The following is a 27602-nucleotide window of genomic DNA, read 5'->3' on the forward strand; positions in this document are numbered from 1 at the left end:
AATCTTGATTTCTAGTCAGCAGATTTAAAGTTAAGGAACCTTCCAGTTTCTACCTCTTACACTCACTGCAAATAAAATTACTCCAGAAATGCAGATTTCAAGCGTTTCCCTACTGATAGACTAACAGTGTAGCAGGCAGGTCTAGCTCTTCAGTATTTCCCACCAGAATACCCGTTTGGACTGAAACTATCGAGCCTGGGCATTCGCCTAAAGCAAAGTTTCCAAGGGAAGTTTTAGCAAAAACCAGCTCAGCTTTTTGACAGATTAGGAGAATATATGCTGCAGGCAGGAAGTCTAAAACCAGAAGACAGTGCAAAACAGGGGAACTATGAGAAGACTGAATTACTAAGACAAGATAAGTGGCCAGAAGGGATAAAAGAAATTCACTGATAAAACTCCCACTAAGACAGACTGCCTTGTAGGAGCTTCTGGTCCTCCACAAGTCAAATACTACAGTACTGAAACCTCTGAAAGAAGTGCAGTATTTCATTAGTAAGGATGCTAAAGCTACTCTTAAATCTAGATGCAACGATACATGCCGCACCTTTGCAAAGGGTTTGCGTGACAAGTGCTGCACAGAGTTACGTGACTTCTCTTTAAGACAAAACACCTTTTAGGAACAGAAATTACAACTCAGATTAAACCATTCAAGATGCACTGAAAACCTGGGTATCTTTGAGGGCACTGGCCCTGCAAGCTGTCAGTAAATGTCAGTGTCAGAGCAGGAGGATCATCCTGGCTGACCTACTGCGTGTTCCGCTGACTGGTTTTACAACGTGCTCCTATTTTGGACCCTCCTCAGTCTTGAGCTCTTTCACCCAAGTAGTAGATAGGGGAGACTTAAGAAAAATAGAACCAGTGCCCTTATCGGACAAATCAATAATTTCAAGAGAAAACCTTAACTTTTCCATAACTGATTTTTTTTAAATATGATTCAATTTTGAACACAGTAACATTAAAAAAAATAGTCAGAGCTGTTTCAAACCTTTATTTTTAAACTGCAGTGAAACAGCATCTTAGAGGAATGAGTAAGTTGCCCTACTGACTACCCAGCTGCATCCTGTAATGCCAGGTATAGCACAGATGAGATGCTACAATGCAGAAACCATCAATGTAATTAAATTCTTCCCCCTCAAGATGACTTTTTAGAATATTAATATAACACAAAAGCTAGAGAGGGTAGAAGGCGACAAAAAAACACTCTTGTATTTTAAGGGGTTTTAGCAGCTTTTTAGTATCAAAAATGCCAATACTGTTAGTAAACATTCTAAGAATAGGTTTTTGAGAATACAGTTATTTTACATATGAAATTTACATTTTTTTGCTAAGATTCCAAATCTATTTTTATATTAGTTTGTCTTTATATTGAAAAGAATACATACTTCTTAGTATTGAAGAAAAAAGGAAAACCAGGTTATTTTCTCATTTTTTTTAATAAATAGGAAACCGATCAAACATTAAACACTATTAAAAAGACAAGGTACCAAAAACTTAAAACTGCTTTAGAAATCAATAGGAAGAGAAACACATCTAAATTTGATTCCTCATTTCCCTCAAAATTCTCCTTATTTCTGCGATGAGAAATACGTTCAAGAACTTGTCAGGAACTCCAGACACAGGCGTCACTGACGCCTTCTTCCATTGCAGGAGACGAGCCACGATAACCGCATCCCCCTAACTACGACAGACGTCAATTCACTGCTTCCGCTCCCAGTTCAATACCCATCTGGAAGCTGGGCTTTAGAGGGGGAAAGGCTTGAGCCATCCCCCTGAAGGCTTCACCAGCCTACGGTCACTAGGATTCTGGTAAGGACAGGATCAGTTGTGCTGCGTCTTATGGAGCTCTAGGCTCAAACACAGCAGAAAAACTTTTATTGGGCAACACCGTCGCTATAGGTTTTAAAGCCTGAGTATGAAGTCCCAACTACATAGCAGTAGTCTAAAATAGTCAGGAAAAAGTATTCAGCATTGTGTCTTTATAGTAATTTCCAGAAAGTATGTAAAATAGTAGTCAAAAAATGTGATTAAGTAGTAAAAATGAACAACTATTTTATCAAATGTTAATCTGTGTCAAATGTTAATCTATTCCATTAGTATCAGTATCTCATAATCCAAGGTCACAAGACAGCTTCAAAATCATCTCCTACAAACTAAAAGACAAATTTACAAACAAAAGACACACAAACTTTTACATCTATCTTTTACAAACTAATGTAGATTCACCACTGAAATTTTTAAAGATAGTTTTAAAGATAGAAAATAAGTTTTATTAGGGTATATTGTCAGGACAAAGTCAACTTAAATACTGAAGTCTAGCAAAATCTTGCTATTAAGAAGAAGTTGCATTGATATGCAGAAACTGTACCAATTCTAAAACACCCAAAACCCACGTGGACTAAAATCTTCATAGCCTGTTTTATTCTGTAATTATCTTTTAGTGGAACTGCCCTTTCCGCTCCTGTTTAAATTACCATCCTGTGTGAATTTTAATCCTTGAACAGAAATCTATATGACAAAATGAGTCTTCTGTTTAATATTTTGTGCATTATTCTTAGGCCTTTATCATCAATTATTTCCGTGAAGAAGCATCTTTAAGAATTCATGCTAGACTTCCTTTTAGTCACAAAGGTCAGAAGTACTCAATAGCTTTTACAAGGCTACTTTAGCTTCTGGAAGTAAACTTTTTACTAGAGCAAATCACTAGCCAATTTCTGCATAGGGAGAACCAATAAATCAACAATACAGTATTGCAGTTCTTTGGGGGAAAAATTACTCAAAGCTGTATCAACCATTAATTTGGCTACTTTTTACTCCTTTGCAATTTTGAATTATGCTGGTTTTCAGTATTCAATTTTGTCTTTATTCTAAGGTGTACTCCAACTACTCAACAGAAAATATATTATTAGAATCTATAAAATGTAACTCTCAATACAACAGTGGCAAATGAAACAGATTAAAATCATGGTGATACAAGTTAACTAGTTAGCACAGAACCCACATGGAAGTAGTTCACTTGTAAAGGTTAGATGTAGTGATAATTATTAAAATTAATAAATATAGCAATACAAAGCGAAAATAAGACAAGTAGACATAAATCCCTAAGATAGCTTCAGTATAACAAAATCAGGTAACTAAGTGACGAGTGGCGTTCCTCAGGGGTCGGTACTGGGACCGGCGCTGTTTAACATCTTTGTCAGCGACATGGACAGTGGGATTGAGCGCACCCTCAGCGAGTTTGCCGAGGACACCGAGCCGTGCGGTGTGGTCCACACGCTGGAGGGAAGGGATGCCATCCAGAGGGACCTTGACAGGCTTGAGAGGTGGGCCCGTGCGAACCTCATGAAGTTCAACAAGGCCAAGGGCAAGGCCCTGCACATGGGTCGGGGCAATCCCAAGCACAAATACAGGCTGGGCGATGAGTGGATTGAGAGCAGCCCTGAGGAGAAGGACTCAGAGGGGTTGGAACTAGATGATCTTGAAGGTCCCTTCCAACCCAAACGATTCTATAAATGACGAGAATAGTAGTCTTCATCATCTTTTTATTCCCTACCCATATTAATTAATTTACATTCTTTCTCATCTTATCGCTAGACTGTAAGATGCTTAGTAGTAAAAATGGATCTTAGTGGCTTGCTAATGCTGACAATGCTTTGGATCCTAGGCATTTGTGATTTTCAGGTTGAAATACGAAATTTAACAGAGATTGCTTAAAAGTGTATTAAGCTAATTTTCAAGTGATTAGTGCTTATCTGGATCCCGTTCTTCCAGGATGTGGCATGCACTAATGCTATGTCATCCAATTAATGTGACCCAGAAGGAGACACTATGATATTCTTTAATTCCTGCTTCACCTACCCTACTTAAATGCAAAGAGTTAAGCCGCTCTACAAATGCTTGGAGGATTTGGGCCTTAACATTACAAACTGGGTAATAAAAAGGTAAACAGAAGGGGTGTCAACTGAAATGAGAAAGGCTCAGGTTGAGTAGGAGGAGAAAGGTTTTCCCTTGAGGCAGAAAGCAGAGGGGGACAGGCTGCCCAGAGCCTGTGCAGGCTCCATCCTTGGAGGTTTCAAGAGACAAGTGGATAAAGCCCTCAGCAACATGGTCCTGAACCTGAATTATTCTGATTCGGCAATCTTACAAGTAACCAACATATCCAATCATTAGCATCTAATAGTCTTAAAATGATTCACGTTAATAACGTGTGACTGTGTTAGAAAAGAAGAAAACCCATCCGTATGTCTAAGCTTGCTGCTAGATACCCTCCCACAGTCCATATGCTTAAAACCAAATGGTTATGACTCCTCAAACTGTTTTCAATCCCTTATACAGCAACAAAATTAGAAAAAGTTCACTCTGCTGCCAGCAGGCAAAAAATAAACTCATTAAAGTATATTCTCAAAATGATTAAAAAAAACATGAAGCCAAAACCAGAAAATCCACCACACCAATCCCTAATCCACAGCGCTAGGATTTAGCCAGTGGGATTAGCCAGAAAGAAGCAGCCTGAGCAAGTCGGCCACCTTACGTGCATGCCTTCAGCGAGGTGTCCAAATTGTCTGCCTTGGCTCTACACCACCCCCTTTATCATACAACGGGCCCTATGTACATAGTTATAAGACCTCTTGAAAGCACTGGATTTCACCCGCACGCATTATATAGCACGTGCACACGCAGGCATATCGTGCCACACAAACCCCAAAGCACCTCTGAGATGTTCCGGGGGCCTCTGAGAATGGCTGGAGGCCAAGCCAACCCTGCGTTGATCAGTGCTACTGCACCGTGAGTGCTCAATTAGAAAGCCAGGCAGTTCTTTACGCCTCTCCCCTAGGGCTTCAGGCACCGAGCACGCGGTCCTTCACCGATGAGCAGCTATTCAATATATTTTCTCCTTCCTTCCTGAATACGATTCAAATTCTGTATAGAAAATAGTTTTGTTCCAAGTCTGTCCTGGGGTACTTGTTCTTACAGTATGCGAGTCTTCACTGTTTTCCAAACACAGTAACTCCATTTCACAAACAGAAAAAGGCCGGGGGACACAAAACCCAAAGCAAAACAAACAGAGGAACCCCACAGAGGTTCCCACTGACTTCAATCCTAAAATTAACAGTCGTGTATAAAAATAGTTGTCAAGGCAGCATTCAACTGCCCTACTGTTACCCTCTACCTTTTTGCAACACTTTGCCTCATTCGCTATAAACCCAACTTCCATAGCAAGTCAATGGTACTTCCTAGGGACAAAATGAGATCATGATTCACCTTTCAGCTAGGCTCCTCAGTCAGTTTAGTGCACATTCATGCTGTGCAATAAATACCACCAGGATCTGCGAAATGGGAAAGGAAGGAAGAAAAAAAAAAAACAAAAAAAAAACAAACAAAAACCCCAAACCAACTCATTTTGGCTTCCCTTTGCACTGGTATCAGTCCCTAGCAGAAAACAAGACGACAGAAAAAGCAGGCTCAGGGTCCTCTGCTCTGGGGCTCAGTCAAGCACAGGCTAATATAACTTAGAGCTGCAATTGCAAAGAGATTTTTGATCAGTCCTGGACTAGAGCTGTCTCACTGTGAAGGAATTTCAGAGATTTTAATTACAAGGTTTTTGCCTGTGTTTAATGAGCACATCAAAATAAAATTCTCAAAGGTCTGTTATTTGATTTTATTTGGCCAAATTTTCATAGGAATGACATCTATGCAAACACTGATACACAGGCAACTGCCCTAAAACATTAAGTTTCTGTTGTAAACCTTGTAAGTATACAGTTGCTTTGAGGAGAAAACACAGAAAACCAGAATATTTGTCACAGACGAAATTTTACTGCTTATACTTGCTCACAAAAACAGCCTATTTGCACTGCAGTTTCATGCACAGGAAGAATTTGAGATAGGCATTGAACATGGAGAAACTCCAACCCAATGTTCCAAATTTGGCAATATTGTACGTAAGTGAACCTTTAGTATGTCCTAATCAGATGCGTCAGGCAAATGTTTGTGATACTAGCGTTGTATAATATTTAGATTCATCTCTTGTTTTTGTAGGGCTTATGCACAATTGTCAGTCTATCGAAAAATATTGTTATTTCATCTAAGGAAAAACGCTTCTGAAGCAATAATTATAATCTCCATCATGCATAACGCTAGAAGAACATATAGTCCTCACTAAGTTTATGGAGTTATCATGGGGAGGCTTAAAGAAGAGACAAAACCAGACCAAGTTTGAAAGTGAAAAGAGCCACGTGGCATAGAGATTACTTCAAGAAAAGGTCATTTTAAGAGGAAACCTATAGATACTTAGGATACAAAAATAGCACTAAGCAAAACAAAATTGTCGAGCTGTGATAGGTGACAAAATCAAGTTCATGAATGCAAGAACTGGAAAGATCTGCAGCTCTATAACAAAAATACAAAGAAGTCTTACAAATATGTAACACTTGCTGAATTTAATAGTATTTCAGATGTTCGATATAAAGTTCAAGACCTAAAATAGTCAGCTATAGCTAATTTAGAAAATATGTGAAAAATTACAGAATAAGAAGGTTTTTGTCTTATTACTGTGGCACAAACAGGTATACACTAAAACCTAAGTTTGCAAGCAAACAAATAGTTTGCCTGAAAGGAGCGGTTACATTAAAAAACCTAGATAAATTGATCTTGATAGACAACAATCAATTATTCTGTAAAATTTACAGTTATAAATGCTGAAATAATATGAATGTTTTCATTCATCCTCTTTATACTCTTCAGAAGCAAAATATTTCATTTTGATGTAAATAGCTGAAAGACAGCCTGAACTGTGCTGCAAATGGTTTTATGCAGTAGAAAATGATAATAACATGGTTTTTGTCATACAGACTAGAACTAAGATGTTTTTTCTCGAGGTCTATCTTTAATAAAAATTGATTCTGAAAAAAGTTACTCTGTTCAGCAAGTTTTTTTAAAACAATTTATCTTTCACATCAATTTCAAGTAGCTCTTAAGAGAGCTCCCCTGCAAGAATAAGATTTTGAAAGAAGTAGAAACGAACTCTGCCAATACCAGAGCTGAAATGCTCCCCCCCTTTTTTTTTCCCCAAATTTATACTGAGAAACAAACCAACTATAATATATGCCAAATGCTGCACAGATTTGCATGCCACTTTAAATGAGATTTAGAGAGCTCTTAGAGAAGAATCTATTTCATGCCGAGATTCTCTCACTGTATTACTGAAAGCATTTATGTAGTGGGGCATTCACAATCAACCGATAACCCCATCTTACCACAAAATTAATGCCGCAGTTATCTAACCGACTGCTTTTTGCTAGCTAAACTGCAAACACGAACATGTTACCAAGCTGAAGGCAGCATTGTTCTTTCATTAACAAGGACGGATATTAGATTAATCAATAGGCTTGTAGTTTGCTTCTGCAGTAACAGGATACCCAACACAGCTGTCTCCTGCAAATTCAGTATTCATAGGTATAGTTCTAGCACATAGCTGAAATTTAAAAAATTATCTTCTTCAATTTGGAATGTCTTTTTACTGCTTAACAACATGGAGGTGGGAAAAATATTTTGTGTATTTGAACTCTTACCTAACGTATTTCTCTCCTCCACTATTAGAAAGTTTATCCACATCATTGAAATGCTGACACTTTTGCTCACAATGGGTTTAACAGTTAAACGAGGCACCAAACTAGGCACAGCCAGATGCAAAACCAACAAACACCAAACTAGGCACAGCCAGATGCAAAAAAAGACCTTACACCTTTCCAGCACCCTTTTCTAGGGCTTCGCTGGAAGTCTTGTAGGCAGACTCTTCAGCTCTTCAAAAAAACCAAAGCACAAAAATATCCCAAACTTCTCTTAGCATCTATGATTCCCTCTCCTCCACCCTAAGAGGAAAATAAAATCCACCTAACTCAGCAGGTGGTATTAGATGGTATTACGTGCTCAGTTTGCAAAGGCTGTGGCACTGAAGTCCACCAAAATTTCCCATGACTTCTGTCATTCCAGCTTACTTGGAGAATTTCCTCTGCAGTGACTTCAGGTGTTTTGTACTGTGTGCTTGCACACATTCGAGGTGGGGTGCCACTCTCCTTAAGCTAGACATGGGTAGTGTAACAAAAGTTTAAAAATCTCTTTTTAGATGAACTACACTGGGAGCAGAAGACCTGGAGAAGTAGACCTAACTTCTCTAGTAGTTTACGCCAAACAACCAATGGCAGAAATAACTGAGAAAACATATTTAATACTTATTAAAAGTGAACTGATGCCCAGGAACAATAACCTCGTATTTTTGCAACGCTGTAGCAAAGGCAGTCAGTGCCAAGCCCAAGAAACCTCAGCAGCAGAGGTGAAAAGGCAACCTCTCAAGTGCCCCAACAGATGCATTCACACACAATCCTCACCTCAGTCATTCGCTGTTAGGTTTAAAATATCAAGCAAAAGGTAGGGAAGAAATAAATTAACCCCAGTGTCAAAAGTCCCTTAATTTCATCCCGTCTTCTAAATGCATCCTCTGACATCCAGGTGCCACATTGCAGTGTAATGCACAAGACAGGATGAAAAGACTCGGTGCAGAACTTGGCTACAAGCTGCTGTACCAAATGCAACTGAAACCATGAAATTTCAGGGTATTTGTAAGCGGCCTAGATTTGGTTTTGAGTATCAGACAGAATTAACCTTTTGCTGAAGTTTATAATGGGGTTCCTTTGTTTTATAAGGTAAACTTGATCTGTAGCACACTTGAAATAAGGGTTGTAATTTCATCTTTATGATGTTTCTTAATTGCTGGCAGGATTTTTGTAGCCAACTGTTTAGAATTCAGGAGGTATATTTTAGAGCTTCAGTATGTTTTTTGAATAAAAGCTTATGTTTAAGCGAGTATTTCCCTTATTTCTATTCAACTTTAGTAGCAAGTACACACTAGCTACTACTGAAACAGGTTCTTTCCATTTTGCCTACAGATACGGTCAGCTAAATAAATGGATCTCCATCATTAGATGTTTTTTGTCTCAGCAGTCAGTTAACAGCAGGGGCCAAGTAGATTCGATGTTATCCTCATTACAGGGCTAAGTTTAGATGCTGTCAGAATGTGCTGAAGGGTTGCACTACAGAAGAGAATTGTTTTTTAATTTATTTTTTCCACATGTGTATATATAGAGTATATACATATGACAGTGGTTTGGTGAAATTAATCTAACTCATGGTAAAACTTGCAAAAAAACCAGCTAAGGTAAAGACATTGCCATGACAGACAGCCTCGTTTTTATGGCCAACCCATCAGCTTTTCTCAGAAGCACAAGGATGCACATGCCTGGCTGCCACCCTAACCTCCCAGACCACACAGACAGGAGGGAGAACTGAGCCTGGCAGCCCTCCGAAAGAGCATTTCTCCACAGACATGAGGGAAAAAGTAGTATTTCTAGTTTTCAGTCACTTCACAGCACTTCTGTCATAATCCTCAAGGCCCTCCTAAACAGCAGGGAGAAGTTTGCACAATCCCATTCCTATTTCTCTTCTGCAATATGTCCTTTTTTTCACCTTCCTTTTCCTCCCCAACCCCCTTTCACTTAAGTGCAAGAAATGGGGAGATCTGATTTAAACATTCATTTTGTATATGAATTTCATAAATTAAGCACTAGTATACTGGTGTCAGATGTTGGCTTAATTGAAATCTTTCTATCATCGTAATTAGTAACTAATTCCTTTTTTCTTCCCACTTTTAGTGTGGAATTGGATTTTAAACAGCAAGAAGATAAACTACAGCCAGTTTTGAGAAAACTTCATCCTATTGAGGAAACTCAGGTTGCACCTTTGCCTTATTCTCAGGAGAGCTACTCCTCCACTCCCAAGCAAAAATCCAAAACTGAATCAAAAAAGCATGGAAGATGGAAACTCTGGTTCCTTTAACGCAAGTCCATTACATGTGGAGTTCAAGGCCTTCTTTGAAAAAAATATTTGGAGTTCTATCAATCATCTGTAACAGGATCTTGGTAGACTGATCAGTGTTACCGGCCAATGTAGTTCTGACCATTCTGGCAGCATTCAGTTCTCACCGTATGTACCAAAAAGGCCTTTGTACCTATAAACTAATGTCCAGAAGCAAGGTGTTAGATAATACCTTGCCAACTTTTATTTGCAGTTCACCAATGTGGGATGTAAAACCTGAATTGAAATGTGTACAAAGATGGGAAGTAAAACTATTTCCCCTCCTTAGATCTGAAAGCGTCACATTCTAACCTGTTAAATTGTAGGCTGTCATCCTGTACACAGCTAAATATCACTATTGTTTTAAAGCCTTTCGGGGGTTTGGTTTATTGTCTTTAAACAACAACGAGGCGGGGGGGAACAAAAAAGCAAGCAAGCCTTATGTTTGCAATGGTCTTCAGTTTTACAAATCCATGTTGATCGGGGAGTGCAGTTTTCAGCACATGTATCCTGGACAAAGCACAATTTTTCATGTGGTCCAAGACCATGAATAATCTCTACGATGTGACTATATGTATATTTGCCTTCATGCGATGTAGACTTCAACCAAGCTATCACATTTCGACAACGCACCTTCCTTTCTAATTTAGCTATGTCCTCATCACCAGACGAACAAGTTGGCTGCTCATCTCCAACGGGTGAGCAGCTGGAAACCTTCCAAAGTCAGGACAAGCCTTTAACCACATCAAGCTGACAGGGTCAAGGCCATGGGACAATCATCTGTCCTAGATCTCACTTTTAGTCTTTTGGTACCCAAAAGGTCTAAATGACACATTCTGGCACAGAAAAAAAAAAAAAAAAAAACAAAAAAACAAAGCCCCACAAGCAGAACAATCAAAAGCTCTACGGATTGTTGGCATTTGCCATAATTTAATATCTTTTTGTAACGCAGTCTTTGGAAAACCTCCACACTATTGCAGAAGGCACCAGAAAATTTATAGTATGCATCACGCTTTGAAACCTGTTTGGAAGGAGCAGTAATTTTAAGCGCTATTTATTTACTAAGCTTCTCAGATGGGTTCCCCAACTTATTATAATTTATATCTCAATCTATTAATTGTACTTGCTAACCAACACACTTAGGGAAGAGATGTGAATCAATTTTTTCCTAGTTTTTTGTTGTTTTTTTTTTTTTAAACGACACTAAAAATTTTGCTCTGAATTATAAACTGCAACTTTTTCCTTTAAGTATTTGCTACTGTCATTAAACTTGCATCTAGAATGACCGTTTGTGGAAAAATTTCTTATGCTAGAAGTGGCCAGGGAGTGGGAATCTTGTTGGTTTGGTTTTTTCTTAAGGATTTAAGATAATTTGAGTCATACAGTGTCATGTGACAAACTGGTTTACTAAGAATTGCTTTTGAAATTGCATACCCTGCAGCAACAGTAAGATACAAATTCTTCAGTCTTTAGGTGGAAGAAATGTAAACATTAGCAGAAGAGTTTGCACATACTAAAAAATTTGAAGTGTTTTTGTTTACATTATTTTTCCTCTTAGCTCAGCATCAAATCCATTACTGCAAGAAAACTTGAGGAAGACAACTTTTTTTTTCCCCAAAGCAAAGAGCAAGAAAAAGAAGTTAAAATGGGAACAGAAATGCAGCAGATGTCTATGTCCAGCTCAAAATTAATTTCAGCATGCTCTGATGGAAAAAAGTCACCTTTGCAGTAAACCGTCAAGAGGGCTGCGAGTTCTTGTACATAAGCAAACAATCTCCTGAAATACTTTGTGAAAGCTGAAGGATTAGAAAAGGTGATCCTGTGTACCAGGAAGGAAGTGCAATTGTTTCATGTGGAAAAAATGTGTTCCATGTATTTTATATTGTTTTTAATTGAAAATACAAAACTGTTGACAAGACAGCCCACCCGACATGGTTTTAGAAACCCAAGTATTTACAAACAAGAAAATGTATTTTTTTTTCGTAAACAGAAAGAAATCAAATACGGACATAACAAGAAAAATACAACAGTATTCAGTATTATTTTAAAGTAGCGTTAATAATTAATGAACTCATCCATGCTGACATGCCTAGTGTTTGGGTTTTGTTTGGTTGTTTGGTTTTTTTTTTAAAGAAACGAAATCAAGCATCTCTCAATGGCAATCAATTACAAATGGTTAGTGTCACCGAATCAGTAGCTTTTCCCATAAACCTATTCTAAACGTTCTTGTGTGCAGGGACTCTGACACAAAACTGAACTGTTTTTATGTGCGGTTACTGACTCATACGGAGACCAGTATTCTGTAATCATTTAAAATGACAGAGGAAAATTGACTGGTGAAACATATAAGAGCTAAAAGTGAAAGTTCTCACGGCGTGTTCTGTACATGTCCAGGCTATTTTCTTAAGAAGTTGCAAATTTTTAATTTTTTACATTTTTTTAAAACTGGAAAAGCTAACATACATATAGTCTTGCTTAAAATTACATATCGTGTTATATCGTACCATACAATGTAATTTGTAATAAAATGTTTTTGCAAGTGTGTAAAATGTATCATATTGTATTACATTTAGAATCACTCAGGCTCAGGTTAGATAGACACTGAGAGAAAAACCTAATTCTTTAGAGCTTTTAGTTAAATGTGGCTGACAAAGCTATTTTCACCCTAATGTAGAAGATCTTATAAAATGCAGGTATGAGGTTATAACAAAGAAAATGCATCTTTACTTTCAGTGTGGCACATAACGTAGCTTTGCTGAATTCACTGACAATACCATGCACTTTCATATACTAATTTGCTATATGCACTTCTCCCATATCATGCTTAAAAATACTTTTTAGTCAATAAATACTGCAGTGATTTTATATTACTTGCTATTTTCTGAGTCCGTATAATTTCCATTAAGCAACAGTTACATTCTTTGTTTTAGAACTATTAGGAAACACTATTCATGTGAGTATCACTTGTTTTCTTAAAGAAAAAAGTCACTGTAAAAATAGCTTAAAAATCAGGATAAACTGAAAAAAATCATGATTAAAACTGAAAAATCCTACCATTGGTACAAAGTGTTTGCTTTTTCTTGCTTAAGATGCAAAACCACCGTCTATGCCTTTAATTTCACTCTATGTTTTAAAGGTTAATCACTTTTTCAAAATCAAATAGGTTCATTTTTCATTAACACTTTCAAATCAAGTAGGCTGTTAGATTATACCATTTCTTTAGCATCTGTATAATAGCACGCACTATATATTACTACTGGAATTTGTTAACTGGATTGCCACTAAAAATATAACTGCTATACCGACACAATTCTGTTCTAGTAGAATGAAACGGACTGCATGAAACAATTTTTAGTATTATTTCAGCATCCATAAAATACAACTGTGACTTATTAAAATAATTGGAGTGCTAGAAATTTGCTGTCAATTTGTTTAGGTGAACGCAGTTTGTTCCGATAAACGTTGGTAGGGCATACTCCATACCCGTTTGCTGCATCAGTGATATCACATTTCACAACATAAAAAAGCTCAGTATTAGTGACGGAACAAAATCATGACCATCATTCAAATACTACTTTGGTTTTTGTGAAATTAGTTTGCAATACATAATTTCAAATGTTTTTGAAAGATAAGAAAACATGCAATTCAATAAAACAAAGTATAATTTTTTACATTGTAGAAGTCCAATGAAGAAAATGAAGCTTTCTCCCCAACATTTTGGAACCCATTAACCCTAAACTTGACAGATTTTAAGGCACAGAAAGACAATTTACATCTAGCTTCAACTCCTAAGTAACTTTAGCCCCAGAACTCTCTCCCGTGACCCTCAATAACTCATATTGTACTTAGACTCGTCTTTTACTGCCTTCCAGAAAGGCATCCTGTCTTGAAGATGCCACGAGATGGAGAATCCACCACTGTCTTTGATTGATCGATTATTCCAGTGTTCACTTCCCACATCAGTGCCATATTCTCTGCTCTACTTTACACTTCTCACTCTCCAGTGCTGTCACCAGCTCCTACTCTTTCCTTTGACAGATGTCATCTTCACCCTACAGAGATTCTTCTTCACTGTCACCGAGGGGCACCTCTAAATCTTCTTTCTATTAACCTCAGATGGCTTTCACATCTCGCACCACAGATCACTTACTTTCTCTACTTTCTGATGATTTCTGCAGCATTTCTGTTTTGGTTTCACCACATCCTTGTTTTAAAGTGTAGAGGGGGAAAAAAAGCAATGTGGGAAACACTCCACTCATCAGTAAAGTCATAAAGTCCTCTCCTGTCCAGTGCTTCCTAGTCACACATCCCAGAAGAAGCTAAGATAGCATTTTTTCCCCCGATCACAGCAGGTGTTCACATTGACTTTGTTCACCATATACCACTACGTGTTTTTCAGAGCCACTGCTCTTAAGGACAGAGTCTCTCGGGAATAAAGCCGCTTCCTACACTCTTTGCTCTTACATCCAGGAGCTAGATTTTTTTTTTCTGTATCAAAATGGAATTTGATTTGTTCCACCACATAAAGGAACCAAGATTGTCTATTTCATAGACAATGATCATACAGTTGCACAAGTCTGCCAACTGAAGTATCTTCCAAAAATTGTACACATAGGGATCCAAAAACTCCATCTGGATGTCCTTTCTGAAACTAAAGAGTTCAGCAACTAGCTTGTTTTTCTTGGCTTTGTAAATGAAAAACATACCAAGCTGCTGACCACAAGGAAGTAGGGAGTAGTCATGATTCATTTTGGACCTACCATCGTGGCCGGTCAATTCTGATTTACTGAAGGAGGCCAATATGCTGACTCGCATGGAACACAACATACTTCAAAAGTTACTAGGCAAGGAAAGAAATGGTTTAAAATTATCCTTCAAAAAAGACTCAAGGAAGTATGCCCAATTTACTTTTTTTTCATGTAACACGTTCTTCGGTAGGAAAGATTTTGTGCTCTTGTTACAGGTGATTTCTTACTGAGTCATAAGCAGGACCAGCTCTAGGCACGTGCAAAAGTAGCCCAAAGCAGCCAGCTTCTGTGAGCAGCAACGAACCCCGACCTTGCATCAGGCAACTCAGCACCCACAGCCTGCATCTAGGTCTTACCTTCACTACAGTAACACACACAGAACCTTCTATTCAGTCAGCAAATAGAACAAGTAAAAGTCACCGTGAGACTTCCAGAGGAAAAAGTAGCCAAAAATAACGAGTATTAAAATGGTGACAAGTTTTTTTTCTTGCATGTTAAAAACTCATTTGATATGGCAGGCTGGAAACTAATGTTAATTTCCAAGTATATAAATTCACTGCTTTCACTGAAACAACCTGTGTAAGTGGCCAGACTATGCTTAATCTTAGTTAATACAGACACCAGTGAAACTGAGGGTTTGGGTTTTTTTACAAGTTCTGGAGGCTAGGAAAAAAGTGTGCAGTATCACAACTGTTAACCTAAATTCATCTTGCTACCAACTTCTACAAAAATTATGGTCAAATCAGATTTTAATCTATCACTTATACTCTGTTTCATTTATTGCCTAGTTTTTCTTCTTAAAATGGTCTATCTTATTTCAAGATAATTCTCTTTTGAATGTATATCATAAAAATAGCTTATGATTTTTATCTAGAAACTCACACATTTAAGGAAGCAAAAATTCAAAAAAAAAAAGTGCAAAATCAAATGAGACTATTGGAGAATCTTTCTAGTCTGTTCAACGCTGTAGAAAAGGCACCTCCTGTAATTAAACACGGTTAACTGGCAATTTCAGGTTTAATAGACAGAAACTTTGCCACAGATGCGAGATACAGCCTTGAAGAATACTGAAGACCAAAAAAACGTTAAAAGGTCATACCCAGTACCTCCCATATTTAGACTGAGACATGGTAAGCATCAGGTAAGTTACCAAAATCCTTTCTTATTTCCTGGATTAAGGTGGAACGTTTGTAAATTCTACAGTGAAGCAACCACATTTAAACAGATTACTGTGCTGGTTCCGCCGTCGCGGCAGGCTGCAGGCTCGTCCCTCGCCGTACCCTGAAGGTCAGGGTTTTGGTCAGGTAGGCCCTACCATTCATTCATCTTTTGTCAACATTTTTCCAAAGGAAACTGACCCGGTAACCGTCATTCAGTAGTATCAGACACTCAGAACCCTATCCATAGGTTATAACATAAAGTAATTTGAATTATTTATGATACCTTTAGTAGCCTCTAATTGCATATCCTCCTGAAACAGTAAATTCAGTGTCTTATGTTCCCATTACATTAGCACATCTAGCAACCTCATCTTCTATTGAAGATTTTTGTTCACTAATGTAAAATCACATTATGCTTAAGCATTCCACTTCTGCCACCTCTGTTCCAAGATAACTACTTTTTCACTTGACTGCTTAAATTCTTTACAATCCTCTGGTGATCACACAGAACTCTGGCCTCCCAGAAACACCAGCTCTCACTGACTTAGACTCACGGTGGTTTTGACTGTGTGATAAGTCACGCAAGCCTCAAACTCAGAAGAGTATACAAAGAATATTATTAAAATATAAATTCAAACAATTTCTACAAAACAATTATCTTTGATGTTTACCCCTATAGATCCCAAAGTACATGCATCCCTAATGCCACAGTAGTTCCACAGTGATTAGAACAGAGGTTTATAAAGAATGCGAAATTAAATGAACTTGATTGAGACTGCAAGGGGATTATGAATCTATGTTTCTGTATTGCTACCTAACAGAAAAAAGTCTCGTCTCCGATGAGAAGGACTGCGTCTTCCATTTGTTTGAGCTATTTAAAGCAGGATCCTCAGAGGAATGCTTCCAGAATGAAGCTAACAGCTCATAAATCTTAATGCATATATAGTTCACGTCTACAGGAGTAAATGCCAATTTCTCAGTATTTTTGATCCAAGGTATTTTTTTTTTATATTTAAAGTGTGTTATGCAACATTAGGTTTTGAATGAAGATGACACAGCTAAGTATTTCTTCAAGGTGAAAACATGCCAGCTTTAGTACACCAATATAGCTATCTTTATATAAGAACCAAATTGCTATGTTCTGTAGTTTACTTCGTTTGGAAAAGTTATTGTTACTCGAACTATGCCTCTATAAGGTCCTTTATTTTTAAAATTCCTTCCTTCTATTTATCCTTTATGGTTAATTCTCTAATATAAGTTCCAGGTAAAACTATACTAGTATTGACAAAAGAAAAGTTAATACATAATTCCAACCTGATTCTGATCCAAGAGGAGTCAGGTTATGCTTGCCAATTATTGCTTGCATTTTACTCTTCCTACTTTGCTGATGCCACAAAAATGAATTGTTACTGGTTGATTACAGGAAGGTCCTTTCCACAACAGACTAAATTTTAAGATAGGAGTAAGTACTCCTTGAAAATACCCGGTCCTATTAATACTCATCACGTAATTATAGAGTGTGCGGATAGAGTGATTTCAAGCTGTATTCATGATCATTATGGATATTTTTAACGCAACTGTACTTAGTTAAAATATATACAGGAGAAGTTTTCAAATATAATTTGATAAATGCAAAAGGAATAATTAACATTTTAAAATATCATCTAAATCATGTTCATCAAAACAATAATTAATTCACATCCTAATCATAACTGAAGAAGTTTCCTGTATGTATGTCTTACAAGACTACACCTTCTGTGCAACTGGGGGAAGAAGTAAAGTTTTGTACCTTTGTACAGAAAGATATTAAGATATCTATTCTGCATATTATTAATAATTTCTGTGGTAACACACAAATTAACAACATATAAACCTCTTTCTTCCTTTCACTGTTACTGCATCCCAGCTTTATAATATTCCAGAAGAGCGATCTCTACTTATAACCATTTCTTGCTCCAACAATGGATCTAGTGATCCATTATCACCTTCTTATGACAAAAACTATTATTGCAAATCAAAGCAATAAAAGTGGAAGACAAAAAAAAGAAAAGAGTTAGTGGATGATGCACTAAAGACAAAACTAAAATTGTATATATCTGCCAACACAAGCACCACCATATGCCAAGTAAATGGGACAGCAGTAGGTAAGTAAGATGTGCTGAGGACAGAGAGCCTTCTCACAAAAAGTCAAATATCACTGTGTGCAATTACACAGAGAAATAAAATCAGAAAAGAAAGGGGAGATCAAAAAAAGAAAGTGCGAATGGACTCAGATAAAGATGACTAACAAATAAAACTTTTTTTTAAGAAAGAAATCAGTGTATCGAACCAAACTGAACCAAATTAATGTAGAACAGGACAGCTGCTCAGACAGATGAGAAATCTGGTCCACTTTGACCAGTTTCCTACATATTAGTTGCCAGATGCAGACACCTAAGGAAGAATACAAGGTAAAGGCAAACGCCCAGTGAGACTCCCAAAACCATACTAAGATCTATCCCCATTTTAGACATCAATAGGCCTCACTATTTTTTTCATTATTTAGACCAATATTAATGATACAGTTGAAAAATTCAAATATCAGGCTTTAAAAATCACAGCACTATGCCACCAAAGCAGAACACAGTAACTTGCAGCTACTCTATCAGTCCTTCCTCTAGATTTTCAAAAAGTAATAATTTGGGGCTCTATTCTATTCTTCAGTCATTCGAATACTGCCGTTATCTTGGTTATCTCAGCCGTAGTCAAAAAGGCAAGTAAATGCTTGTAGAATCAAATGATTGCTAATGTAGTAACAAACATGCAAGTCTTTCATTTCCACACTTTTCAGCTGACTAATTACAAATAATACATCATTTTGGTTAACACAGACATCTAAAATCTGGCTAATCGCCTGGCCACTGATATTTTTTAAGTATTTTTTTCTCCCCCTGTGTAAACCACAGGAAAAATTACAAGCCAATGCTTTACAGCTTACTGAACACAAAGACAGTTACAGAAGGTTTTGATTGCTTTGGGTCACCTGGGATTTAAATCCTATTACAGTCAGGTTCAAAAAGATGTGACACAGGTATTTAAGTTTACATCAAGAGACACTTACAATGAGCTCCGAATCACGTCCCATGGAAATGACTGTTCTGTTTACTGTCCTCAATAGCTTTTCCATGATTATCTGGACATGTCGTTGTGTTGGCCCCTAAGGAAAAAGAATAAATTAGTGGTAACCAGATACAACAGACACCAATACAATTGAACTATTTATGCCTGCCTTCAAATCTGCCTGTCTTGTGAAAGTTAAATAAAACATCACTCACTGCTGTTGATCAAAAGCAGAAAATTAGTCTCCCATTTTAACAAACACCATGCAAAGTCTATTTTATTAATACGTGTTACTGAAAAATTAACATGTACTGTTACAATTATTTAAATGAAAAGCAAGTCCCTGGAAATATAGCAAAGCCTATGACATTTAGTTATCTAATAATTTTATTTTCCTAAGTCATTCTTCCAACATCAAAAGCCCGCAGGCATTACCAAATCTGGGGGACTATTCTGCAACAGCTCAATTAAAAGAAACAGAAAAGCAAAGCAGAGCTTTAGTTAAGGAACTGCAATCTCAGTCAATTGTTTCAAATTAGTATTTCTGTATTAGAAGTAACCTGCCACTATTTTTGAAAGAGTTGAAAATGAAATATTTAGTGCAACCAGCTTTTAAGAACAAGTTCAGAAACCTCATGCAGAATGACACCTACAGGAACTGAAGCCAAAAACACATGGCAAGGAGAAACAAACAGATGAGCTTTGCTCCCATCTTTTACTTTATAAACAGGCTTCTTCACAGTTTTCATTAGTAAGGAGAAGACTTCAAAAGGGGTCTGTGAGATGGAAATGGGAAACAATTCTATAGCCAACATCTGCAAGCATTTTTCCCAGGTAATTATCTAAATAAAGCAGCATCTTTGTGTTGCTTCTTGACCAAACGTTCCCATGAACCATGTTCTTTCTTGCCCTTGGATCCGTATAATAACCCACATCTTATCATGGGATTATGCTTAGTTACCGAAGGCAGACTTGCATATATGAAAAATGCATTTGCATATTTGAAGAACGATCCATCATCAGTACAAATATACACAGCTACTGCTCCAATATAGACTTTTCTTCCTGCTGCTGATAGATCTGTCTTTGTGATAAAGCTTACATCTTCAGGGAAGAATGCATCTATCTCAGTACCCTGCTCCTCTCCACCCTTCAGCTCTCCCTGCTTTCTCTCCTGTGAGTTTTTTTCTAAGACTTTCTTCCTCTCTGCATTCCCAGCACTTGTGCTGCTCCTGCCCATTTTCAATTTTACTTTACATCCCTCCTCACTCCCGGTGTTTCCTTCCTTTCCCTGTCCCCTTCTCCATCCCCTGCTCCACCAGCAAATGAGTATCTATTTTCTGCAGCCCCCTTGCAGCCGGTCGCTAACCGACAGCGGCGCAGGGCAGCTCTCGGCTCTGCTCCTACCACTCCTGCAGCCCCGCGGAGCTGGCCGGAGGAGATGGCGGAGCTGCAAGTGAGTTGCTACCACGGAGAGAAATGCAGCCAACAAAGAGTGACAGGAAGCAGCCAAGCTGTCAAAAGCGAATTCCTTTTTTAAAATAACCCACTCTCTGAAGCAGTCACACAGAAGTACTTTAAAAAAGAAACAAAATCAGAATGAGCCCAAAAAACATAGCCAAATAAGATGCTAGATGGGATATGAGTAGGTGACCCCTGAAGTCCCTTCAAACTAAATTAGTGTATGATTCTGCACAGGACTGAAGGTTCAGGCAGCAGCCTCATCAGCCCAAAGTTCTTTAAGAGAGCATCAAATCACTGCAGCTCTCCCGCAAAGCACTAATATTTGCGTATTTGCGGGAAGTCAAGAAAAGACAAAAAAGGGACTGTTATGCAAGCTACACATCTGCATGCCAGCCCAGGGCACTGCCCAGGTTCTAATGTGCAACCCCGCCTCATACATTTACATTCTGAATGGATAAGACAACTACACTAGTTATAATATTCATGCAGAAGCCGCCACTTTCCAATTCAGGTTATCTCTTACCGAGGTGGAGAATTCTATTAGCTAACTTTAAATGGCACTTCAAAAAGCTAAACAAGTTTGCTGTGTCGACAAAAGTATATGTTCATATATATATATATATCCTCCCACTTCAGGCTGGCCTAGCAGGCCAGTATCAATACAACTCAAATATGCATTTCCCAAAATGCTCATGGAAAAAAACAAAACAAAGCAAACATTTTCCACCTGGCAGAGGCTAGACACCATGCAAGAGAAAGGTTGAACTCCTAAGAATACCTATTTACTCACTACCTAACCAATGTCTGGAAAAGTGTTACTGGATAACAGTGCTGTATTGGATGTGCCTCAGAAACAGTAAGAAACATCCTGAGATGTCACACAACACATCCTCATCACTGGGTACCTAAAAAGAAGACTTAAAAGAGACTGGCGGGGGGGGGGGGGAGGAGAGAAAATCTAAGCCATCAGGAGCTACCTGCTTAATTCATTCTACTAAGATCCATTTCTTTTACGTGCTAATCATCACAGAACCATACGATACTAACCACATCTTTCTTGTAAAGCACTTCCAAGATGTTACTCAGCAACTGGCAACAAGCCTCCAAATCTTCTTGTCTTTCCAAGTGATACTTCAGCTGATCTGTCATTGTTGGCAGCAAGATTTCCCTGCAGTCTGCACACAAAACATAAGGTTACATACACAGCTTTAAATAACTTCATAGCACTGCCTAAATAGTCACTCTGCTTCAGTGCTTACATAAGATTAAAAAAAATCAGGAAAAAGAAGATAACTTCCAGATTTCCAGTCACCTGCTTTTCAACCAAAACCATAAAAACCTGAAAAAGTTATAAGCAAGCGAAAATGAGGTCATTAGGTTAAGAATGCTTGGACAAGCACTACCCTCCCACCCGCGCCACCACCAGTCCCAGTTCAGCAAAGTACTTGAGTGGTCTCACTGATGTTAACTGCCTCTGCTTAAAAACATTGACTAACCGGACCTATTCAGCGCCATCACACAACATTACACAAAGCATTACGTACAAGCTTAGCTTCACGCTTGATCGACTGGTTGAGTGTTGGCAAGGTGTATTAAACTTCTTTTACCTTACCTGTACTGGTTACCAATGCAGCACAGCCTAACCGTACAAACAAGATTCACTGAGATGTATGATGCTATTCAGATTAACATTCAGCTGCGTGACGTGGTCTTTCATAGCTCAAAAAAATGCTGCTGAAACACTTTATGCTGGTATTCAGATGTAGTTGCCTGTACGAGGCAAGTACAGGACTTGCAGAGAGAGATAGGGAAGATGAGGAAAACAGACATGGAGCTAAATAATGGAGCTCAACATTTTGGTTCAAGTCAAGAATGTAAGGCAAATAAGGCAAAGATTGATACTCCTAAAACTACCAGCAGGTAACACTGGGGCACTGATCTAATGAATCTGATTAACGTATAACCTGCAAATTGTCTTGCACAGAGGGAGTGCAGGGACCTAGGGTTCACTCCTAACCCTGGACCATGCTCTTTTTCCTCTAGGAGAGATGGCACAGCCAGAGATGCCGCCATGCAGAAGGCAGGTATCAGCTGCAACCAACCACAGCATCAGACCAGAAGCATGCACACTTTATCCGCAAAAGCAGGAAAGAATGAAGTTAAAACCCTTTAGCCTCCCCCATTCCCAGCCCCCAAATAAATCCATGCCCAAAGGAGGGGAACTGATTATTCTTGTTCATCAGAGCCTGACTTACTCAAGAAGAAATAATGATGATTAAATTATATGGTGTATATACCATCAGCATAGTACTAAAATATATTTTGGGGGTGAGGGAAAGGAGAGCAGGAAGGTACAAGGAGGAATTAAGAGCATTTTGGCATTTTTCCACCTCCTCTAAATAATATTGTAGAACAGGAATAGAAGAAAACCATGAGACTTTTCCAGCTATTTTACCCTACTAGACACCAGTCCCCAAGTCCCTTTCCCTACTGATCTGCCCAACTATATCACGTACATATGGAAGAAGGTGTGAGCTCTGCTTTGCCCAAAGGAAGGAGTACTATGTCTCTATACTAAAAGGGCTGGATTACCAAGCCGGCAGGCAGCTTTTTCTCAGATAAGTCATATGCACAAAGACAGACAGAAGGCAGCACAGCTATGCGTGTATACACACGTGAACCAAGTATCTTGAAAAACAATTGTTACTGTTAAGAAATTTTTGTTTTCCTGACACATGGACATACACCATCACAACATGGGCCGCTCCAAAAAGCTGCCCTTGTAGTGTAAAATCCACCTGGCCGACAATCTCTGAAAACACGACTGAAGAATTCATTTTGTCAAATGCTACATTGGCTGTTGGCCCGTGAGATCTCTAATTATACAGTACCTGGGAAAATATGGATGAAGCTCTTGACAGCCACACAAAAGATATAACACACTGACATTTTTTTTAGTGATATTACCCAAATTGCTTGGACTTGATGGCATATGGATGACACACAAGAGGAGGCTTCATGGCAGTCCTTGATGACTATATCATTGCTTAGAGATTATTTTCACACAAAAGCTGAAGTCCCTGGAACATTGAGAAATGCTCATGAGCGCTCAATTAAGTCTTTATTTAAGAGGATTTTAAATAGTTCTGGACCAGTAAGCATCACTCTCCTGACATCAAGAACGTGAGTAACGTACAGACCACAGCAGGAGGCACAAGACCAAAAAATGAAAACTGGAGATTAATCTCAATTAAGAGCAGATGACCCCATATTGCAATGCGAAAGTACTTATTTAGGGTTATATCTAACACCTTCCTGAGAAGCCAAGAGATCAATAGCTCAAAGTAACGCTTTCAACGCTAGGAAGCCTCCTCTTGGTAGCAGTAGAGTGCTACTCAACTGCAGAAGCTCCTTCTGCAACTAAACATTCCCTTTATTGACACACATTTGGTCTCTGTCCTTTTGCAGTGGACATAACTGGCACCCAGAAGCAGTCAGGATAGGCAGGAGTTACAGAATGAGCAAACTGGTGCTGAGAAGCTACAGTAAATACCAGTAGCTCACAGGATGACAAAGATCTGAATCACCAAAAGATGGTGACCCTGGCTTTGATTCAACAGAATGAAGTACCTTTACTAGCTTCATCTTTTGCTGAAGAGATGTCCAGAGACAGAATGTGCACTTCCACCCTTGACCATTCCTGATGATTCCCGTCAGTATTTAGGAGATGCCGCACCCTGTGCACCAAGGTGTCAGTGCTGTGGAAGGTATTATTGTAACAGAGTACCCACTTGCACTGCATGGGCCCCACGCAGGCGCCAACTTCAAAATCCCTCCACAGTGAAAACTGAGGCTCAGCTGACAGTCTGCTGGTTACAAGCATGGGATGGACAAGGCAGTATCACCAGTGCTAAAATATGCACTGCAGGTACCAGAAAAAACTGACAGCTAGGAGGCAAAGGGGTGCCAAGGATGAAGAAATCAATACATGCTTATGGTGTTGTGTTTTGGCTTGCAGTGGAAAAATTGATACAGGCATTAAAAACTCAGTGCCAAGGTGAAAATTACTCTCACTTAATGAGTCTCGGTGATAAGGTATGGGCTCAAGAGGACTTGCTTTTGCTACTAAAAAAGAGAAAGAAACAGGATGGATGAGATAAAGATGGACTTCATAGGGAAAGAGTCTCTGTCCAAAGTCTGCCAGAAGCCTTCAGCCAGTGCCGTAAGGTCCAACTGCAATGACTTGAACTATTCTCTGCAGCTGCTTCAGGACTCCCAGGTCATCGGTGACCACAAGCTTCTGTCTCCTACAGAGCAGGAAGACTTACAGGAGGAGCACCTCCACAAACTTGTCCCTGTGGCAAGATACACAGCACAAAGGCTGGAACCCTGCTCTCACAAACTGCACAATGGGGAAAAATAAGAGTCACTGATGTAAAAAATAATCAAGAAAAACCATGCTACAATGCAGAATAGAGAGCACTCCATCTCAACAAGATGCTAGAGAGGAACTGAAACAGCAGCATCCTCATTCTGCCTTGTAAGCTCACACATGGAGGATGAGAAATAACAGTATAATAAGCACACCCAACAGTAGTTCAAGAGAAATATTCTTCAGTCTCAAGTGACTCACAAATGTACGTGTTCACTAGGAATGCACAAGTGGGCTCTCATTCAAAGAAAGTACTCTGAAGAGTTAGTTTTTTCAATGCAGAGTTTTTCTATTTAATTGCTTCTTGGTCATTTAACCTCCAGCTTTATAGCTCAAAAAGGAGAAAAATCATTGTGCGTTTGTTGAAATTTTTGCCTCAAGAAACAGACATCAGACCCTGCAATGTATTTACATGGGGAAATACACCTAGCCATGACTTCATCACATCCCCTCATATTCATTTCCATTAATAACAGAGAAACATCTTCATCATAAGTTCTCATTATTTGTTTACAACTACATTATCCTAAACCTATACAGATATTAGAAGTGAAAGGAGGTGGTGATCTCTGCGAAAAAAATGGCTAAACAGAATTGACCTCACTGAAAAAGCTTGTTTACCAGGATGCTCATTAAATGATCTAAAGCTATTTATACAAAAATGAAGTCTCCAAACTGCCCTAATACGGTAGACGATGATATATGTGCATTTAAAGTAATAGTTTGCTGTCACAAATTTCAAATACATAATCTTAGCTAAAAAAAACCCAAAACACAGCACCCATCTGAATAGAAAAAAGAAGCTATGAGTGAAGATCCAGCCATTACATAAAGAAGGTTTTCCTGGTATTGACTTGCCATGTATTTCGTATAATCACCATTTTACATTCGCTTTAAACTTCTGCCTCTCAACTGCTCCAGCCCTTGACCACTCACTCCTATCCAAAAAATCATTCCCTTCCTTGCTCAAGTACTCAGACTGTTCTTACATGACAGGAATCACCAGATGGATGCAGGTCAAAATTAACTACTAATCTTCCATATAAATTTCAACCCAATGACTGGCCTGGTTCAGCTCAGTCTGTTTGCCCCAGAGATGCTTTGTGATTGCAGCCTTGTGCCTCCGCATTTGTGAAACCTCAGTGTACGTTGTTACCTTAGGGTTTGACTAATTTGGAAAGGAAAGAGCAGCTTAAGAAAAAACCCACAAAACAGTGGTGCAGCACGCTCCTTTCACCAAATGCAGGGGAGAGAAAGAACCCTGATGCCCAGTTGCTAAGCACTCCAGCAAAGGCATACGAACGTGCCTTTGTAAAGCCTGCGAGGTGAATCAATCTTTAATAACTTGCAAAGGTCCCTAATTAGAGGTTTGAAAATGTTTCATGTCCCCGTTAAGCCCCACTAGTAGAGAACGGTCAAAGATCAATTTAATATCTGCAAGCATGCAGAAGGCGAAAATTGCAGCCATGTCACCTTTGAGTTAGATTGTCTAGAGTACACTCTAATCAATAGGGAAGGTATTCAAGTTGAATTTCTGAGAAAGGAAAAACTAATTGATTTGTCATACTACTTCATTTGGAATTACACAAACTATACAAAAGACTAAGTTCCCTTGGGTAGACTTGACAACGCTCCTCAGTTACCACCTTACAGGCTCTCTGCCTTCCTCAACATCAACTTGTGAACATCTGCTGTTTGGTTTGTAGATGTTGCAGATTATAAACACGGGAGGATAAAACAAAGTGTCAAGGTGTGCTGGGTACTTGATCAAAAGATCCAAATCCTACCCAGATTTTTAAAAACAAACAAACAAGTCCATAAACCACCACCAACAACAACAAAAAAACCAAAACCCAAACACCCACATCCCAGAGAACTGTGCAACCACCAACACTGTGAAATCTTTCTAAAGATTACTTGGCCCTCAAATTACCAGTGGAACTTTTATGCTAAGGAAGAAATACTGATATAAAGCTTACTTTGAAGTAGGCAAAAAGGAATAAATATTGCCAATGGGAAAGACAAAAGCTATGCCTAAAAATCAAGAGTGCTTCATGATACTCAGCATCTGGCAAGTAATAAAACCATATTTACATACTGGATGATTTTTACATACTTCTCCTTTCTCTGGCAGTTTTTAAAGGCCTACTTGCAGGGTATCAGAAAAACTTCCCTAGCCCTGCTGCCTAGGCTCTTGTGAAGACGGCGCAGCATGCAGCCAGCCCTCACTGATGCAAGGGTGCTCCGTCCTGCTGGAGCGGGCTCGGGTGCTGCCCCCGGCACCGCAGCTCCTTCGCTGCAAAGTCGCTTCCAGTAAACCCCATCCCACAGTCCGGTATCTTTGTCCCATTGGTTTCTAATCACACAAGAGATCCCAGCTTCACTTGGAACTGAAGCAGGAACAGCTACTGAAACAATTCCATCGTTTTAAGGTTTTCCAGTTACCTCTATTAAGATACAAGAGCTAGAAGGCAACAAAATCCAAAGATGGAACCCACCAACGCACACACACAAGTATCTATGTATCTATTTAAACACATCTAGTACTATGGTAATATGCTCTATGAGGAGACAAGATTTTAAGTGCATCCTTTGCTGTAAACTATTTTGAAAAACACTGGGTTGATCAACTGTACCTTGATTACTTAGAAATACAGAGAGGAAAGGTTAACCTTCATCAGCCTGCCTGTCACAAACACCTCCCAGCCCTGATTAATGGGCAACCTTGATAAATCTATAGTCCATAACATTAGTCTCCTGCTCAAAAGCCAGCTCTGAAGACAGCTCACGAGT

The 27602-nt window shown here is 38.7% G+C and overlaps 2 protein-coding genes across 3 annotated transcripts in view; one reads left to right on the forward strand and one right to left on the reverse strand.

Moving 5' to 3' along the window:
* The window catches only part of INSYN2A (inhibitory synaptic factor 2A), a 47324-nt gene extending 37436 nt beyond the window's left edge, over positions 1 to 9888 (forward strand). The window contains exon 4 of the mRNA XM_050899444.1: positions 9705 to 9888. Within this exon, the coding sequence (XP_050755401.1) occupies positions 9705 to 9888 (184 nt within the window). The remainder of the gene's footprint in view (positions 1 to 9704) is intronic.
* DOCK1 (dedicator of cytokinesis 1) overlaps positions 1 to 27602 on the reverse strand; it is a 318400-nt gene that overhangs the window by 199867 nt on the left and 90931 nt on the right. For both annotated transcript variants that reach the window (XM_050899443.1, XM_050899442.1), the window contains exons 26-27: positions 21425 to 21552; positions 18915 to 19010 (exon numbers count right to left, since the gene is read on the reverse strand). In XM_050899443.1, coding sequence (XP_050755400.1) covers positions 18915 to 19010; positions 21425 to 21552 — 224 coding nt within the window. The remainder of the gene's footprint in view (positions 1 to 18914; positions 19011 to 21424; positions 21553 to 27602) is intronic.

This window comes from Gymnogyps californianus, chromosome 6, assembly GCF_018139145.2.
Source record: "Gymnogyps californianus isolate 813 chromosome 6, ASM1813914v2, whole genome shotgun sequence".
Taxonomy (NCBI): domain Eukaryota; kingdom Metazoa; phylum Chordata; class Aves; order Accipitriformes; family Cathartidae; genus Gymnogyps; species Gymnogyps californianus.